The sequence below is a fragment of the Oncorhynchus nerka genome, linkage group LG24 (assembly GCF_034236695.1).
Source record: "Oncorhynchus nerka isolate Pitt River linkage group LG24, Oner_Uvic_2.0, whole genome shotgun sequence".
NCBI classification, from domain to species: domain Eukaryota; kingdom Metazoa; phylum Chordata; class Actinopteri; order Salmoniformes; family Salmonidae; genus Oncorhynchus; species Oncorhynchus nerka.
Window position 1 is genome coordinate 35,973,522 of NC_088419.1, and position 20,468 is coordinate 35,993,989.

General features: G+C 42.8%; 1 protein-coding gene across 5 annotated transcripts; it reads right to left on the reverse strand.

Annotated features, from left to right (window-relative positions):
• Positions 1-329: 329 nt before the first annotated feature.
• LOC115107910 (cleavage and polyadenylation specificity factor subunit 2-like) lies at positions 330-20,446 on the reverse strand. 5 transcript variants are annotated; one of them, XM_029631671.2, is made up of 15 exons: positions 20,317-20,446; positions 19,837-20,002; positions 19,415-19,574; positions 19,131-19,236; positions 18,881-19,010; positions 18,378-18,493; positions 17,987-18,174; positions 17,213-17,503; positions 8,860-8,960; positions 8,413-8,616; positions 7,991-8,146; positions 6,884-7,106; positions 6,070-6,408; positions 1,211-1,345; positions 330-907 (listed from the first exon to the last, which is right to left on the reverse strand). In XM_029631671.2, exons 2-15 carry the CDS (start codon positions 19,983-19,985, stop codon positions 815-817), a joined length of 2,391 nt encoding a protein of 796 aa, XP_029487531.1. In that variant the 5' UTR covers positions 19,986-20,002; positions 20,317-20,446; the 3' UTR covers positions 330-814. The 5 variants fall into 5 exon arrangements, with proteins under 5 accessions (XP_029487531.1, XP_029487532.1, XP_029487536.1 ...); XM_029631672.2 differs by having other exon boundaries at positions 20,217-20,446; XM_029631676.2 differs by having other exon boundaries at positions 20,387-20,407.
• Positions 20,447-20,468: the final 22 nt, after the last annotated feature.

Below are 20,468 nucleotides of genomic sequence, written 5' to 3' on the forward strand. Positions count from 1 at the left end.
AGGGACAACGTCATCTCTCAACCCTAGAATTGCTGCTGTGGGAGAGAGGTAGAGGGAGGAAGAGGCAGAAAAATGTCTCCATCTAGTGTTATCAAACCGTAACTGCAGCAGCACAGTAGAGCAAAGCCCCTTAATGGTACTACATACAGTCAGGTTCGGGGTCAATTCCATTTCCATTCACTCAATTCAGGAAGTAAACTGGAATTCCCATTCAAAATTGCCCTCATTGAAACATTAACTGAATTGACCCCAAACCTACATAAAGTACATATACAAGTCTGGTTCCCCTTTCAACCAACAGCAAATATATATGACACAAACCAATTAAATTGTTCAAAAAAGGGAATTTAATGAGTAGTAGAAAACAAAAAAACAGAAACCATTTCAGCCTATGTCAAGCGATGTTGGCACTCTCCAGCGAGTGTGTGGTGAATGTTCTCCAGAGCTGAGGGAGTTTGAGGAGAGGTAAAAAAGACCCTAAGGGTTACCGTTGGTTCGCACATCATGTGTTCGCATCAAGGAGAGGTCACTAAGGGAGAGCCCATCTGTCTCTCACTGCGGGGGGAAAGACGCACAATAAAAAAATAACAGTAAACAGACAAAGGGGGTAAAAAAGGAGAAATCAACACAGCGGTTGGAAGTAAAACAGCTGGAGATGCTCGAGGGGAGCTCAGGTAGCCTGTGTGCGGAGAACACCTAGAACACTGTGGTCCTCTGGGTATCGTCCCCTCTCTCCACTCTCTCTCCTCTCAAACGGAATGTCTCTGTGTGATCATGTAACGGCCGACGCCGTCTCCGCGGCTGCTCGTCTCTCCTATACCACAGCATACTGCTGATAGAGCAGCTCGCGGATTTTATAGTAGTCATCACACAGGCAGCCCTCCAGGCCGATGCGCCCTGCCTCCGTCTGTACAGGGGGGGGGGCGACACGGACAAGGGTTAGAGGGGTCACGCATAGTCACAACCATTCCCCCCCCCCCTTTAACATCCACAAATAGATGTGTAGATGGAGATGGAGTGGTGCTGACTTTAGTATGCAGCAGAAATGGTTTGTTTATACATAGGTTGCCCCTTCAGCCTACAAACTACTTATCGCCGGTCAGGGCTGGGATTGGCTTATGCTGTCAAAGCGAGCTGAATTAACTAAATGAATGACTGTGGCTGTACTGTGGTGTGCTGGGGGAGAAGGACAGACAGACGGACAACTCACCCTGCGGACGGCCACAATGTTGTTGCACACCAGCACTCCTCCCACAAACTCAGCCTGGATGCCTTCCCTCAGCAGCACCTGCTTGAAGTCGGACAGGCGGGGCTCGTTGATGAACACCGACTGGTGGCCTGGGATCTGTGAGTTAGACAGGGTGTGTATGGGTTAGAACCAGAACACATTATATACAACTGATCTCAGACCAGTTGTATTCTACGGCTGCATTTACACAGGTAACCAAATTTGGATCTTTTTTTCCACTAATTGGTCTTTTGATCAGATGAGCCTGTGTAAACGCATCCTATGTGGATTAGTGGAACCACAACCATACAGTTTCTGTACATCTGATCTCAGATCAGCATGACTCTAAGGACTATGTTATCTTTTTTTGCTCATTTACTGGCAAAAGAGCTGATCTGATTGGTCAAAAGACACAATTAGTGAAAAAAAGCTCAGAATTGGGCTGCCTGTGTAAATGCAGCCTTAGAAACAATATGAATGGACATTCAAAAATGTTAAGGTGAAACATGAAACAAAATATTTTCTAAGGATTACTGTGGCATTTAGAGGAAATGATCAAACTGCAAATGACTTTGCTATTCCAACTACAAACCTACATGGCCACGTGCTGACCAACTGGCAGGTGTCTTCACTGACATTTTCAACCTCTTCCTGTCTGTAATACCAACATGCTTCAAGCAGACCACCATAGTCCCTGTGCCCAAGAGCACTGAGGTAACCTGCCTAAATCACTACTGACCCGTAGCACTCACGTCTGTAGTCATGAAAAGCTGGTAATGGCTCACATTAACAACATTATCCCAGAAACACGAGACCCACTCCAATTTGCATACCGCTCAAACAGATCCACAGATGATGCGATCTTTATTGCACTCCACACTGCCCTTTCCCACCTGGACAAAAGGAAAACTTACAAGAGAATGCTATTCATTGACTGCAGCTCAGCGTTCAACACCATAGTGCCCTCAAAGCCTATCACTAAGCTAAGGACCCTTAGACTAAACACCTCCCTCTGCAACTGGATCCTGGACCATCCCCCAGGTGGTGAGGGTAGGTAACAAAATATCTGCCACGCTGATCCTCAACACCGGAGCCCCTCAGGGGAGCGTGCTCAGTCCCCTCCTGTACTCCCTGTTCACCCATGACTGCATGGCCAGGCACGACTCCAACACCGTCATTATGTTTACAGACGACACAACAGACAGCCTATAAGGAGGAGGTCAGAGACCTGGCCGGGTGGTGCCAGAATAACAACCTATCCCTCAACGTAACCAAGACGAAGTAGATGATTGTGGACTACAGAAAAAGGAGGACAGAGCACGCCCCCATTCACTGGAGCTAAGCTGCCTGCCATCCAGGACCTCTACACCACATGGTGTCAGAGGAAGGCCCTAAAAATGGTCAAAGAACCCAGCCACCCCAGTATTAGCCTGTTCTCTCTACTACCGCAAGCCCAAAGGCTTCTCAACAGCTTTTACCCCCAAGCCATGAGACTTCTGAACAGGTAATCAAATGGCTAACGGACTATTTGCATTGTGTCCCGTAAGTAAGCATTTCACCTGTTGTCTTTGGCGCACGTGACAAATACACTTTGATTTGATTATCTGTAGTGGCCGTTTAGATCCGAAACAGACACGTACGTTCGCTGCACACTACCTTCTCTGGCTTTTTGATAACGTTAGCAAAATTCCGCAACTTCATGGCCAACACAAAACAAATGGAATGTGTTAGCTCATGTTCAAAGTATTTACCTTATTGAACACACTCCTGATCTTTGATCAGTTGAACTGAATGGACTCTGTGGAACCCCAACCATACAGTTTTTAATACTGGTAAATCTGACTACCGATCAGTTGGACTCTGTGGATTAGTTCAGGGCTCGAGACAAACTTTTTGCACTTGTGGCACTGGTGTGAATCCAACTTTTTCAGTTGATGGCATCAGCACAAGATTTGGTCGCACCAATTTTTCACAGCAATAATGACCTGACCTGTGTCCCATAATTAACCTGCATTTCATATAGACCCAAGCTAATAATAACTAGCCAGCCACCTTTTAAATTAGCATGTCCTTGCAGGGCTTGACATCCAGGTACACTCAATTATCAAAAGTATGTGGACACCTGCTCATTGAACACTTCATTTCAAAATCATGGGCATCAATATGAAGTTGGTCCCCCCTTTGCTGCTATAACAGCCTCCGCTCTTCTGGAACATTGCTGCGGGGACTTGTTTCCATTCAGCCACAAGAGCAATTGTGAGGTCTGGCACTGATGTTGGGCAATTAGACCAGGCTCACAGGTAGATTGGGTTGAGGTCAGGGTTCTGTGCAGGCCAGTCAAGTTCTTCTACACCGATTTCAACAATTCTGTATGGACCTCGCTTTGTGCACGGGGGCATTGTCATGCTGAAAAAGGAAAGGGCCTTCTCCAAACTGTTGCCACAAAGTTGGACGCACAGAATCTTCTAGAATGTTATTGTATGCTGTAGCACTAAGATTTCCATTCACAGGAACTAAGGAGCCTAGCCTGGTCTATGAAAAACTTCCCCAGACCATTATTCCTCCTCCACCAAACTTTACAGTTAGCACTAAGCATTAAGGCAGATAGCGTTCTCCTGGCATCCGCCAAACCCTGATTCGTCCGTCAGACTGCCATATGGTGAAGCATGATTTATCACTCTAGGGAACGCGTTTCCACTGCTCCAGAGTCCAATGGCGGCTAACTTTACACCACTCCAGCCGACGCTTGGCATTGTGCATCTTGCGATCTTAGGCTTGTATGCAGCTGCTCGGCCATGGAAACCCATTTCATGAAGCTCCCGACAAACAGTTGATGCGCTGACATTGCTTACAGAAGCAGTCTGGACGTTGGTAGAGAGTATTGCAACTGAGGACAGACACACGCTACGTGCTTCAGCACTCGGTAGTCCCGTGAGCTTGTGAGGCTTACCACTTTGTGGCTGAGCCGTTGTTGCTAATAGATGCTTCCACTTCACAATAACAGCCCTTACAGTTGACCGGGGCAGCTCTAGCAGGGCAAGAGATTTGATATACTAACTTGTTGGAAAGGTGGCATCCTATGACGGTGCCATGTTGAAAGTCACTGAGCTCTTCAGTATGGCCATTCTACTGCCAATATTTGTCTATGGAGATTGCATGGCTGTGTGTTCGATTTTATACACCTGTCAGCAACGGGTGTGGCTGAAATAACAAAATCCACTAATATGAAGGAGTGTCCACATACTTTTGTATATATAGTGTACATTGTTGTTAGGATGGAAAAAAATAAAACCTTTTTACTCAATCTCAATACTAGTGTTATTGGTAGCGATACAGTTGTATGGCCCTATAAAATCAGTTTTATCTTTTGGTAAATTCCATTTTCCCAGTTTCATGATCCAGGTTTCAGAGATTTTTTTTCTTTCACTCTCATAATCACACTTTTTGTTCATAGAAAAAAAACTAAAATGTGATGTACCAAGTCCACAACCCCGCTTAAACCACATCAGAGGAGGAGAGGTCTGTGAACAATAATACAAAATAAAAAAGGTTACAATGTACAGTGTAGGCTACACGTGATGGCTGAGTTTGCAAAACAAATGCCCCGTGATCGATACAAATCATCATGAAATGATTGCCAGGTAGGCCTACTTTGCATTCAACATTTAATTGGTATGTTTTTTTGAGAAAGCCTTTAGACATTTTCATTCATACAGTGCATGACGACCGAATCGCACATCGCAAAAGATTCAACCAAGACTTTGTCCCAAACGTTTTGAATACCTGGTTTGCATACCCATTGCTGTTTGATTTTTAAAAATTTAAAAAAATATTTAAAGGAAATTGTGAACCAAAAACAGACGTGATCAGCGAAATCTTTCTTCACTGGCACCCTCGTTTTTTTTTTTACCCCTGTAGTGCAACTTCATAGCTTCTTTACATCTGATCTCAGATCAGCTTGACTCTATTGACTGTGGACTCTGTAGAACCCTAACCATATATTTTCTAGGGCTGGGAATTGCCAGGGACCTCACAATCTGACATTGTCACGATCCTTCTGTGCCGATACCATATGTATTGCGGTTTGATACTGCGACTTTGCTGCGATTTGATGTCTCAAACATATTGCTCACTATAAGTCTGCTGCAGAGAAACTACTTATTAAAAAGAAGATGGAGAACAAGCTAACATTATCTAGCTAAATCAAATACATGCTATTTTTATACAAATCAATACTTAGAGTCAAATATCAATATAATGTCATCCAAAAATAATATTGCGATTTGTAACTATCAATTTTTTCCCCCATCACTTATAATTTCTATACATATAACCTCACATCAGTTTTACTCGGTGAGCTCCCTTCTCTCTGTTGCTAAATTAGCCACAGGCTAGCTTTCTTCCTGTGCATTGTGCTGCTCTTTGTGTCTATTGTCATATCAATCAAATGTATTTATAAAGCCCTTTTTTTACAAAGTGCTATACAGAAACCCAGCCAAAAACACAAAACAGCAAGCAATGCAGATGTAGAAGCATTGTGACTAGGAACAACTCCCTAGAAAGGCAGGAACCTAGGACGAAACCTAGAGAGGAACCACTCAACCTATCATTTCCCTCTCTGAATAAAACACGGTCCCGGGATCAACACTAGTCTCCCTCGGGTCAGCCCTCTCCCATCCTCTTTCACTGAGGACAAAGCCACCTCATTATACCCTCTTTCTAGCTCCTCTCTCTCCCTTTGTCTGAACTAAGGGATTACAGCCAACCCTCCCCTATTCTGTGCCCTCCCCTCCGTCTATCCACAGTATCTCTCGTTACAGTACAATCTCTCGCTCTCTCACCTCGTGGGCGGGCAGGGGCTCCAGGGTGGGGATGACGTCACTCTCCTCCGACGGCTCGCGCACGTCCTCGCCAAACAGCGTCTTCATGGCGCGCTGCTGAGCCACCACACTATGGTCTGTGGTGCCGTCGTCAGCAGGGGTCACGTCCATGGCCAGCTCGCCATCCTCCACGGCCTCCTCGCCAGCTCCCTTTTCACCCTTCACCATGCCCTCCTCGGGCAGCACGCCTGTGTCCACCTTGACCACGCGCATGTCCAGCACGCCGTCAATCCACGCCAGCTCCGTGTCCTTGGCGCGGCAAAACTGCAGAGAGCTCACCAGCGAGTCTTTCAACCGCACCTGGGCAGGAAGAATAAAATATTTCATGTATACATGACAGAAAGTGCTTAAGCTTAACATTTAAAATGTTATTGCACACAAACAAACTGCTTAACTGGGTCCTCTGTAGCCCAGATGGTAGATCACGGCTCTTGTAATGCCAAGATAGTGGGGTTCGATTCCCAGGAATACCTGTACGGTATATTTATGCACACACGACTAACTCAAATGGCATATATTATAATAATATTATTATTATTAACCTTATACACAATTGACCCACTTTCAAGTTACAAAATTCTAAGATGACCTGGGTTAAGATGACCTGGGTTAAATGAGTTGCAGTTACTTAAGCACATCATCATTCTGATTGGTGAATTGTGATAACACAACATTCTATGTCAATTATTCACAATCATATAGGGCCATGAGTCAATCTGTCCCAAAATATTGTAAATTAGCATGGCATTTTGTATAAAATTCGAACCCGACTGACCTGGTAGATGTGTGTCTCGCTGGTGGCGTCCACAGTCTCCTGCAGCTTAGGCGTGTAGACCTTAATGTCCTTGGTGAAGGCCTTGCAGGACTCGGCCAGGTCCAGGCTGGCCTCGGGAGGGCCGTGCACGATCACCAGCTGCCGCGGCTTCATCTGATTGATGATCTTCTTGATAGAGTCGCCGTCTGAACGCCCCTCGTAGTCGATGTACGTCACCCTGGCTCTGCACAGAATGATCAGATAAGAATTTATAATTTCTCAATATTTTAAATATGAATTAAGATATTCATTTTAAATGTGATGTAAAATATATATATATATATATTCTATCAGCGGTATACAACTGGCAGTCCGCAGACCCCTTATTTTCAGCCAAAAAAATAAATATATAAAATGTTTGATTTCAATGTTTTTATGAATATTGCTAGCAACAAAAGAAACACATTTTGAATTACATACCTACAGTAGAAAAGAGGAGAATATGTTATTTCTAATGATACAAACTCTATCTCTTAACACTGAGCAAATTACACTCACTGGAGTATCTGACATAGGATTGAAAAAGCACCTGCAAATAGGCCACCAAGTGCCGCTGGCTGCTGTTAAGCCGCTAAACAGCTACTCTTAGCAAAAATGTGTTTGAGTTACCTTTCGAGCTAATAGGCTGTTAGAGTTTACACTTCCTATTCAAATTATGTGGGGAGATCAAAATATATATATATATATTTTAAACGATCTACCAAAGCAAATAAAATAAGAATAAAAAACATGACTTTTACAGGCCATTATCATTCCCTTGACGACAAGACATGTGAATGTTTTCTCTCTTGCTAACGTATGATGGGGGTGGGTCGCCAGTTTGCCTGAGAGGGGGTCCCTGATAATATTAGAGAAAAATACTAAGGTGCTTTTAATATTATGCGCAAATTAAAATAACTATAGTCTCGGCATATCCACAAGGATCATTAAAATCCCAAACGTACACGTTTCAGCACCATGTGTTCCTTGTAAATCATTACAATATAAAAATGAATCATATTGTTTTTGTTGCATTGAGAGGCTCTCTGAAGAAGTCTGCTTTCAATTTAGGTGGGTAGGCCCACTTACTTGATCTCCAGGTTCTCTGTAGTAGAGGTACACTTGGTGGGTACTTTGGATGAGGAGTCCTGGTCCATGGGTTCGTCTCCTTTGGCCATGCCCGACTCCAGCTTGTTCTTCTCCTCCTCTGTGGCCTGGAGCTCTGGTACCAGGAAGTCCTCCGGTCTGGAGACAGTCATTAATTAATACATCATCGTGTGAAGTTAGCTCTGCTTCAACAAAAAATCCATAGCTCATTATTCAAAGGGGTTTCTACCGAGGTAAAAGGCAGTCTGTGTAGAGCATTTTTACACTTCTGTGCCAACCTGACTTTACTGGCGCTGATATTTTCCTTGTCCAGCATCTATGGTTGATGCATAACCAGGTCAGCACAGCTCAGTTTTGATCAGCGTTTTAGTGTGAAAAGGGTAATAGTTTAATGACTACAGTACCTGATGATCTCTCCGTACTCATCCCATTTGACCCTCTCCTCGTGGGTGGGGAACATGGGATAGGACTTCTTGGCCTGTTTGAAGAAGCTGCCCTTGCGGACGCCGTCTCCCTTCATCATCAGGTCGTGGTGTTTGGTCTTCACCATCGCCGGCAGCTCCAGGTCATCCTCCATGTCGCTCTCGTCACTGGAGTCCACATCCACCCTGAGAGACACAAATATATTAGACTCACACACACACACAATCTTGCTGTGTTTCTTCATCTCAAAAACAAACATCTTCGTTCCCGGAGACCAACTTCATGAATCTGTATAGTATGTCCTCCACGCACACATGCGCGTAACACACACACAGAACAATACCCATGTCTGGGAATATTATTCACGGTGCCCAAATATTGTAAATAAGGTGAGGCCCAAAAACACACAAACAGTGTCAGTGACTCACTCTTTTTCTTGTTCAAGTTTTTTGGCAGCTTCCTTCTTCATTCTCTCTTTCTCCAGGTATTCTTCCAGCTCCCTGCCTTCCAGCTTCACCCGTTTTCTAATCTGTCAACATGACATGAAAATGAAATGGAGAAAAAGTGCGAATGCCAGTGACACATCAAGCTGTTCCACGCTTGAGTTGAGACGGAAACAGAGACAGGAAGAGCCCTAGGGAGATGCTGCACCAAAATAAATAAATCCAAAAAGCTATCAGTCGGAGCCAAAATGGCCGCACAGCTGCTCTTCTATTTTTTGGGGTTCCCCAAATAGTAACGGATCCAAATGTAATGTCCCAAGAAGAAGTTACCCCGCCAAAATAATGCAAAAGTTACATTTGAACTAATAAGGCAAGCGTGCCAGGTTGTGCTGGTGTACCATGGTGTAATATCAAGGTACCAAAACGTCATGACACTTACAATAACATTATAGAATACTGTAGTACCATTTCATATGATACTACCAACTTTTTCAGCCCTACCGATATTAAGAACCTGCTGGTGCCGGTTATAACATGTTTAGAAAGTTAGTTTGGTTTATAAATTCAGTTCAATTGAGGCAACAGCCACTTGTATATGCAGGTCCAATATCCACTTCCCTTTCAAGCGCATATCACCTGTGTCAGCTGGAACCAGCCAGCCACATCCCCTACCAGTGCTCACTCACCTGCTTCACTCTGTCCGCGTGTATATTCCTCCGTCCGTTTTATTTACCCCCAATATAATTTAACCGCGATGGCGAGCAGGGATGCAGACCCAGACCCTTATGAGTCTTTTGTTGTTAGAATTGTACATTTGTTACATTGGATTAGTGCGCAAAGCTGATACATTGTATAATTTCATCGCCTGTTATAACAAAGAGCACGGACCGGTCTGAGTAGACTTTGCAAGCTCACCGTCATGCAGACTCGGAGTGTCAGGGAGGGAAAATGGAGCACCGCTTTGCGACAAGCATGTTTGCAGCTTTTACAGCAAAAACAAATGCCTTGTCTCTAGCCTAAACATTAAAAAAATAAGACCCATATTACCAGAGATGCCTTTTATTCTTTCTATCGGGGTTCGCGCACATTTTACATCGTTTCACAAACCATGTCGCAGGCCGTTTTAAAATATTGATTTGATAACAGTGTTCAGTCATGTACTCTAGCTAGCTAACAACCTGGTAACTTGACAGTAGGTTTAGGCAAATTTGATTGGCACAGGAAGAAAGGAAAAGGTATAATTCATATAAGGCCTAACTAATGTAAGCCTAAACTATATCAAACATCTATGTTTATCTGGTCCTCCTTACATTCTGTTTGGTGTCTTAACGTTTGGAAAATTGGAAGCAGTGTGTGTATGTGAAAGAGAGAGAGAGAGTGTTGTGTGTTTATGAGAGTGAGTATGTGTTAACTGAAGAGGAAAGAAGGTTTCATGCAGTATTTTCTCCACACTGACACAATGACATGCAGATCATTCTGCAGTATTTTCTCCTCACTGACACAATGGCATGCAGATCATTATGCAGTATTTTCTCCTCACTCACACAATGACATGCAGATCATTATACAGTATTATCTCCTTACTGACAAAATGACATGCAGATCATGATGCAGTATTTTCTCCTCACTGACACAATGACATGCAGATCATTATGCAGTATTTTCTCCTCACTGACACAATGACATGCAGATCATGATGCAGTATTTTCTCCTCACTCACACAATGACATGCAGATCATGATGCAGTATTTTCTCCTCACTCACACAATGACATGCAGATCATTATGCAGTATTTTCTCCTTACTGACACAATGACATGCAGATCATGATGCAGTATTTTCTCCTCACTGACACAATGACATGCAGATCATTATGCAGTATTTTCTCCTTACTGACACAATGACATGCAGATCATTATGCAGTATTTTCTACCTACTGACATGCAGATCATGATGCAGTATTTTCTCCTTATTGACACAATGACATGCAGATCAGTCTGCAGTATTTTCTCCTCACTCACACAATGACATGCAGATCATGATGCAGTATTTTCTCCTCACTCACACAATGACATGCAGATCATTATGCAGTATTTTCTCCTTACTGACACAATGACATGCAGATCATGATGCAGTATTTTCTCCTCACTGACACAATGACATGCAGATCATTATGCAGTATTTTCTCCTTACTGACACAATGACATGCAGATCATTATGCAGTATTTTCTCCCTACTGACATGCAGATCATGATGCAGTATTTTCTCCTTATTGACACAATGACATGCAGATCAGTCTGCAGTATTTTCTCCTCACTCACACAATGACATGCAGATCATTATGCAGTATTTTCTCCTTACTGACACAATGACATGCAGATCATTCTGCAGTATTTTCTCCATACTGACACAATGACAAGCAGATAATTCTGCAGTATTTTCTCCATACTGACACAATGACATGCAGATTATTCTGCAGTATTTTCTCCTTACTGACACAATGACATGCAGATCATTATGCAGTATTATCTCCTTACTGACACAATGACATGCAGATCATGATGCAGTATTTTCTCCTCACTGACACAATGACATGCAGATCATTATGCAGTATTTTCTCCTTACTGACACAATGACATGCAGATCATGATGCAGTATTTTCTCCTCACTGACACAATGACATGCAGATCATTATGCAGTATTTTCTCCTTACTGACACAATGACATGCAGATCATTATACAGTATTTTCTCCCTACTGACATGCAGATCATTATGCAGTATTTTCTCCTTATTGACACAATGACATGCAGATCAGTCTGCAGTATTTTCTCCTCACTCACACAATGACATGCAGATCATTCTGCAGTATTTTCTCCATACTGACAAGCAGATAATTCTGCAGTATTTTCTCCATTCTGACACAATGACATGCAGATAATTCTGCAGTATTTTCTCCTTACTGACACAATGACATGCAGATCATTACAGTATTTTCTCCTTACTGACACAATGACATGCAGATTATTCTGCAGTATTTTCTCCATACTGACACAATGACAAGCAGATAATTCTGCAGTATTTTCTCCATACTGACACAATGACATGCAGATTATTCTGCAGTATTTTCTCCTTACTGACACAATGACATGCAGATCATTATGCAGTATTATCTCCTTACTGACACAATGACATGCAGATCATGATGCAGTATTTTCTCCTCACTGACACAATGACATGCAGATCATTATGCAGTATTTTCTCCTTACTGACACAATGACATGCAGATCATTCTGCAGTATTTTCTCCATACTGACACAATGACAAGCAGATAATTCTGCAGTATTTTCTCCTTACTGACACAATGACATGCAGATCATTATGCAGTATTATCTCCTTACTGACACAATGACATGCAGATCATTATGCAGTATTTTCTCCTCACTGACACAATGACATGCAGATCATTATGCAGTATTTTCTCCTTACTGACACAATGACATGCAGATCATGATGCAGTATTTTCTCCTCACTGACACAATGACATGCAGATCATTATGCAGTATTTTCTCCTTACTGACACAATGACATGCAGATCATTATACAGTATTTTCTCCCTACTGACATGCAGATCATTATGCAGTATTTTCTCCTTATTGACACAATGACATGCAGATCAGTCTGCAGTATTTTCTCCTCACTCACACAATGACATGCAGATCATTCTGCAGTATTTTCTCCATACTGACAAGCAGATAATTCTGCAGTATTTTCTCCATACTGACACAATGACATGCAGATCATTATGCAGTATTATCTCCTTAGTGACACAATGACATGCAGATCATTATGCAGCATTTTCTCCATACTGACACAATGACATGCAGATTATTCTGCAGTATTTTCTCCTCACTGACACAATGACATGCAGATCATTATGCAGTATTTTCTCCTCACTGACACAATGACATGCAGATAATTCTGTAGTATTTTCTCCTTACTGACACAATGACATGCAGATCATTATGCAGTATTTTCTCCCTACTGACATGCAGATCATTATGCAGTATTTTCTCCTTATTGACACAATGACATGCAGATCAGTCTGCAGTATTATCTCCTTACTGACAAAATGACATGCAGATCATGATGCAGTATTTTCTCCTCACTGACACAATGACATGCAGATCATTATGCAGTATTTTCTCCTCACTGAGACAATGACATGCAGATCATTATGCAGTATTTTCTCCACAATGACATGCAGATCATGATGCAGTATTTTCTCCTTACTGACACAATGACATGCAGATCATTATGCAGTATTTTCTCCCTACTGACATGCAGATCATGATGCAGTATTTTCTCCTTATTGACACAATGACATGCAGATCAGTCTGCAGTATTTTCTCCTCACTCACACAATGACATGCAGATCATTATACAGTATTGTCTACATACTGACACAATGACATGCAGATCATTATGCAGCATTTTCTCCATATTGACACAATGACATGCAGATTATTCTGCAGTATTTTCTCCTTACTGACACAATTACATGCAGATCATTATGCAGTATTATCTCCTTACTGACAAAATGACATGCAGATCATGATGCAGTATTTTCTCCTCACTGACACAATGACATGCAGATCATTATGCAGTATTTTCTCCCTACTGACATGCAGATCATTATGCAGTATTTTCTCCTTATTGACACAATGACATGCAGATCAGTCTGCAGTATTTTCTCCTCACTCACACAATGACATGCAGATCATTCTGCAGTATTATCTCCATACTGACACAATGACAAGCAGATAATTCTGCAGTATTTTCTCCATACTGGCACAATGACATGCAGATCATTATGCAGTATTATCTCCTTACTGACACAATGACATGCAGATCATGATGCAGTATTTTCTCCTCACTGACAAGCAGATAATTCTGCAGTATTTTCTCCTTACTGACACAATGACATGCAGATCATTACAGTATTTTCTCCTTACTGACACAATGACATGCAGATTATTCTGCAGTATTTTCTCCTTACTGACACAATGACATGCAGATCATTATGCAGTATTATATCCTCACTGACACAATGACATGCAGATCATTATGCAGTATTTTCTCCTCACTGACACAATGACATGCAGATCATTATGCAGTATTTTCTCCTTACTGACACAATGACATGCAGATCATGATGCAGTATTTTCTCCTCACTGACACAATGACATGCAGATCATTATGCAGTATTTTCTCCTTACTGACACAATGACATGCAGATCATTATGCAGTATTTTCTCCCTACTGACATGCAGATCATTATGCAGTATTTTCTCCTTATTGACACAATGACATGCAGATCATTCTGCAGTATTTTCTCCTCACTGACACAATGACATGCAGATCATTATGCAGGTATATCATAGGAGGTATATGACCTGAATTGGGGAGGACGGGCTTGTGGTAATGGCTGGAGCAAAATGAGAGGAATGGTATCAAACACGGTTTCTATGGGTTTGATGCCATTCCATATTCCTTCTTCCCATTCCTCCAGCCAAATCACAGGAATGCCTTTGCAAATATTTGCAAATCTGCCATTCTATGCAGTATTATATTATACACTTAACAGTGTGACGTTACATTCAATGTGTTGTATTGAGTAGAAGTGTGAATTTCAGTGATAGGTTTTTGGAGAAGGTTTAGAAAACGTGAACAAGCGTCCGGGGGACGGGGCGAACAGGATGCTAGGCCACCAATTTTTTTCCACCATGGCATCGCGATACTACTCGGTATCGTGATCCTTGGCCTGGTATCCTATTGTTTGTAATATTTGGGAATCGTGACAAGCCTAGTAATGAAACGTGAAGCGGCGGGCCGCGTACAACCAACCGAGTTGGACAGCGAATGAGGCTGAAAGTAATTTGAGTAATTCATTTTCTTCATTTCAATTCGACTATTTCTTCCTATTTAAGAAACACAGACTCGGCCTACCTGTTTGACAGACGCATTTATGCTTTCCATAGAGTTGTCGGTATCCAAATCCTCCAATGCTGTCACCATCCCATCCTTAAATACCTCCGTGTCCGTGAAAGGCTTGGAGTGTTTGGTTTAAAGCAGGGCTTCAACTGAGGGGGTATATCCTTTGTTAAAGAAAAGGACAGAAGGGATACCCTACCTATTGTTAGCTTAATATTTTGAAATGAAATAATAAAAAAAGGACCCCGATTACATAAAGCGTTCTATAACGACGCTCAACACTGGTGCCTTACATTACAGACAAGCTTTATAAAATGCACGCAAAATATCTGACTGACGCATATAGTTTCTCTCTATGACATTTTGAAGCTGTGCTACGACCTATATTCGAAAGAGAAAAAAAAAAAATGAATTTGCCATCCTGTCACTAAGCTAAACATTTATTGCATCTGTCGGGATGCTGTCTGGGTGGAAAGTTAACTTTTGAAAAGTAGGCTACATAAGGACGTCCCAGATTTGCAAAAAGCAACAGTTTCGTAGCAAAAAAAGACACTGGTTTGACATTGGAGAAATATGGTAAGAATGCATATTTCTGGGCCCAGTCTTCCCTTAAACTTCTATTTTTACTAGCCACCTTTGTTTTGAGAGCGTCATTTTCCCTTGATTGCAAGATGATTCTCCCCAATCAGCGCATAAAAATATATTTTTTAAACTAATTTAGTAAAGACATTTTTTATTATATCAGTGTAATCATATAGAAATGATTATGTTATTGTCATTGAATTGACTATAGACACTTAACAAAAATATAAAAAGCAGCAAGAGCTGCCAGATCCCAGAAGTGTTCCATACGCTCAAATCGTATTGCTCTCAAATGTGGAACACAAATTCCTTCACATCCCTGTTAGTAAGCATATCAATAAGCAGATTTAATGGCATGATCATTACACAGGTGCACCTTGTGCTGGGGACAATAAAAAAGGCCACTAAAATGTGCAGTTGTCACACAACACTATGCTACAGACGTCTCAAGTTTTGAGGGAGCGTGCAATTGGCATGCGGACAGGAGGAATGTCCACCAGACCTGTTGCCAGAGAATCTAATGTACATTTCACTACCATAAGCCGCCCTCCAACGTTGTTTTAGAAGTTTTGGCAGTACATCCATCCGACTGTACAACCGCAGACCACGTGTATGGGGACATGCAGGCAAGTGGTTTGCTGATGTCAACGTTGTGAACAGAGTGCACCATGGTGGTGGTGGTGGGGTTATGGTATGGGCAGGCATAAGCTACAGACAACGAACACGACTGCATTTTATTGATGGCAATTTGAATACACAGAGATACCGTGACAGAGATCCTGAGGCCGATTGTTGTGCCATTCATCAGCCGCCATCACCTCATGTTTCAGCATGATAATGCACAGCCCAATGGTCGCAAGGATCTGTACACAATTCCTGGAAGCTGATATACAGCAGCTTCACACAGCCATTGAAGAAGAGCAGGCCCCAATCAACAGCCTGATCAACTCTATGCAAAGGAGTGTCACACTGCATGAGGTAAATGATGGTCACACCAGATACTGCCTGGTTCGCTGATCTATGCCCCTACCTTTTTTAAAGCTATTTGTGACCAATAAATGTATATCTGTATTCCCAGTCATGTGAAATACATAGATTAGGCCACATTTATTTAAAATGGACAGATTTCCATATATGAACTTTAATTCAATAAAATCTTTGAAATTGTTGCATGTTGCGATTATTTATGTCCATTATACTAACCAGTTGTGTTAAAGGCCCAGTGCAGTCAAAATCGTGATGTTTTATATACATTTCTGAGGTTGGAATAATACTGTGAAAATTATGATAATGCCCTTTTAGTGTCAGAGCTGTTTCAAACTTTATTCCTGTTTAAGGTGGGAGGGAGTTTTGGCCTTCAATGGTGACATCACCAAGCGGCAAATTAGTTAATAGACCAAGAAGAACGTTCCAAACCTCTGCCAATAACAACAAATGTTCAGTCTTTCCCTCCCTACTCAGACCACTCAAAAACAGTCATAGCAAACTTCTTGCTTGAGAAATTGCCCTTTGCTGAGAAACTAAACTTGTTTCTGTTTGACCATGTTAATTGAAAACACTCTAAGTAAGGTACTTATTGTTACACAGAAATGATTTGATTGAGATCAAACAAAAATGACCGCATTGGACCAATGGTGTCCAATTTGTAGTGTAGGCCTATGAATTGGGCTGCTATTACACTAATTATGTTCTGACCCGTTGACTACTAGCCCAGAAGAATTCCCCCGAAGGCAAACCTAGTTGCCGACCCCTGTCCTAGTCTCACCTCCAGGTCTAGCATCTTCTCCCCGGGGTTATCGATGAGGTAGCGGCCCAGGGTGCCAGGCGTGGTGCGGTAGGTGAGGATCACTGAGTTCTTGGCCTCCTGGCACCACTGGATGAAGAGCTCGCGGGAGAAGCCAGACTCCAGGTCGGGCTGGCTGCAGAGCACCACCTTGGGGCTGGGCACACGGGCTAGGTCGGCCAGGCTGTGGCACAGGGACAGGTGGCGGAACTGGAAAGGGTTGTTGCGCTTGTCCTCGAAGCAACGCATCAGCTTGTCACTCATCCACTCCACCTGTAGGGGGAGAATATAACAGGCAGAATCACGTCTCTTGATAACGTGCCTATTACAATGACAGGATAATCACACAATATTAGCAGGCCATGCGCCATGTGTTACAACAACACTGAGAAAAAATATTAAATCCATCCCACAAAAGTCAATCGTTGTAATATCTTTCACAAAATGTATGACCGAGCAGTGAGCACTATTGAAAAGTGAACATTAGCACAAAGTTGATCACATCTCCTCACGGTGAGTGAGCTAGAGACCTGGGTTCAAATATTATATATCTATATATATTATATATCTTTCAAATACTTTAGCTCTGCTTCACTGAGCTTGCACGGTGCAACTGGACCAATGGAACAATCCCAAAAGTGCAAACCCCACCCATCTGGCACTGCAGGCAGGCTGAAACAAACACTTAAAACTGTTTTAAAGATTGTCTGGTACTGTGTGACCATGTAATGAAAAGGGTATTCGTGTGGCCGAGACCTGAGACTTGGAGAACTCCACCACGTTGTAGCTGACGTTGTTGAGCAGGGCCAGAGAGTAGACCCCGAGACCGGCGTCCTTCGTCCTCCAGATCTGGTCCAGCAGTTGAGCCAGCTCAAGCACACGGCCCGCCGTATCCACGGCAATCAGCACGTTGCCGTCACCACGTAGCGTCTCCATCACATTGGCTGAAGGGGGAAATGATTGGCGGGTTAGACATTTTTTTAATATTCAACGTTTAGGTATTACTGTAGCCTGGGCCCAGATCTTTTTGTGCTGTCTAGCCATGGCCATGGTGTGACAGTGACCACAGGAGTTGGCAAGACAGCATAAAGATATTTGTGATCAGGATAGCATTACTGCACACATGAGTGAGAGTTGATTAACTTACTGAGAAGCTGCTCGTCCCTTTGTTTGCGACGCGGCTGCACGTATGTAGCGTTAAAGGAGTCTGTGATGAGCAGAGAGGGACGACTCACCGACTCCAATGTACACCCATTCAGGTGGCTGGAGGAAAGATTTACAATATGTTGGGGGACCAACTTCATATTGATGCCCATGATTTTGAAATTAAATTATGTTTGATGAGCAGGTCTCCACATATTTTTGATCATGTAGTGTGCCTGAATGTCAAGCCCTGCAAGGACATGCTAATTTAAAAGATGGCTAGCCTTTATTAGCCAGGTTCTATATGAAATACAGGTTCATTATGGGACACAGGTCAGGTCATTATTGCCACGCAGCTGTTTCAAGTTGATGCGGCCAATTCCATAATAATGCCCATGATTTTGGAATGTGATGTTCGATGAGCAGGTGTCCACATACTTTTGGTCATGTACTGTACCTTGAAGGTTCAGCAGCAAAATAAACATGCACTATCCAGTCTCTACTCACATCTCTCGCTTGTGGTTGAAGTCCACCGCGTAAACAATCTCCTCCTCCCCATCCTTCACAATCTTCCAGATGGTCCCACCGATCATGTGACCAGCAGGAAGTGGAGTGATGGACAGACCATGTCCTTTCCCTGTCCAGAAGAGTAAAAAGGTTGTTTGAACCAGTGTTTCAGCTATAAAAAGGAGGTTACTCAATAGAAATATGATCATTCAATCACTATGTAAGACTGACTGATACATGTTTTACTGACCTTTCAGATTTACAATCTGGGAGTACTTCAACTGCTGGATTTTATCAAAAGCGCAGTCTACATCATCCAGGGTGAACAGGTTGAAGTCCTCTGTGTTGTTGCGCGACTACCAAAACAACAGATCCCAATTGTGAGAATAGTTTTACAGTGCACGGTCACCTCTTGTTCAATAGGACATCACCCACATCCCCTAGCCTGGTCCCAGATGGGTTTGTGCTGTCCTGCTGAGTTGGCAAGACATCACAAACAGATCTGGGACCAGGTTAACACACCCCTGCCTTTACCTGATACAGGTCATACATGAACATCTGACCCATCTTGTAGACGGGGATGGTGGCGTAGATGGGGCAGTTGAGGCCCAGCTTGCCCACGGCGTAGGGCAGAGCCCCCAGGTGCAGGGGGTCAGGATGGGAGAGGAGCACCGCATCAACCTGGTGGACATACCTATTGAGAAGCGGAATGGCCCGTAAGAGATCTGATTGACAGGGATAAGTTCTAGTTGTAGACTTCAGGAATCAAAGACAATGTCTAGATAGCGTAGATCAGTGATTCTCAATCTGTACCTCCAATCACATTTTGCTCTGCACATGTGCCCCTTCATGTGTAACCAATCATTAGGCCTATGTTCTGAGTCTTACCAAGTACTCCCTTTGGATAGGCCATGTACCCCATTGAGAACTACTGGCTTAGATGATGTGTGTTCTACCTTTTCATGGCATCAATAATGTCCATAGAGAAGCTCTCATCCCAGCCACAGTCCAGGAGGAAGCGGAACTCATCCACCTGCAGCAGGTAGCAGAGGGCAGACTCCTCCTGCACCCCTGACACAGCGGTCAGTTTGATAATAGAAGTCATTCTCCTCAGCTGTCATACTGCAGGGACAAGACCATTACCTAGTTATCAACAAGATGGCTATATATTTCGAGCCACTTTCACATGCAGAAAATATGACTGACGACGAACAGGTCTGCTCTTTATAATAATGTGAACAGACATGGTCCATGAACGGTACATGAACATGATACACTTACACAGCAATTCTTAACACTACTCATCATACAGAACTAGTTAGAGAAGCCATGCTACCTATTGTATGTTTGCAGTCCAAGCTAGCTAACGTTAGCTAGCATGCTAAGTTGGCCATCAGACTAATTGTCCTATAAAAATGGGCCATAGAGTAACATACCATAAAGTGCTATATAATATTTCACAAAAACTGAGCAAAGAAATCAATAACATGAACAGTCTAACATTACGGCATTTTCAGCAACGATTGTCAACACGTCTTTCAATGAAGCGGAAGCTTGCCGCTGAAAATGTGAGAGGTCACTGGGGAGG

Excerpts from the sequence above, each read along its gene's own strand:
- LOC115107910 (XM_029631671.2), bottom strand. The coding sequence starts at position 19,985 with ATGACTTCTATTATCAAACTGACCGCTGTGTCAGGGGTGCAGGAGGAG. Across the intron at positions 8,961-17,212 it reads AGAAGATGCTAGACCTGGAG|ATTAGAAAACGGGTGAAGCT; the intron begins GTGAGACTAGGA and ends TCATGTTGACAG. Across the intron at positions 1,346-6,069 it reads AGCCCCTGCCCGCCCACGAG|ATCCCAGGCCACCAGTCGGT; the intron begins GTGAGAGAGCGA and ends TCTAACTCACAG.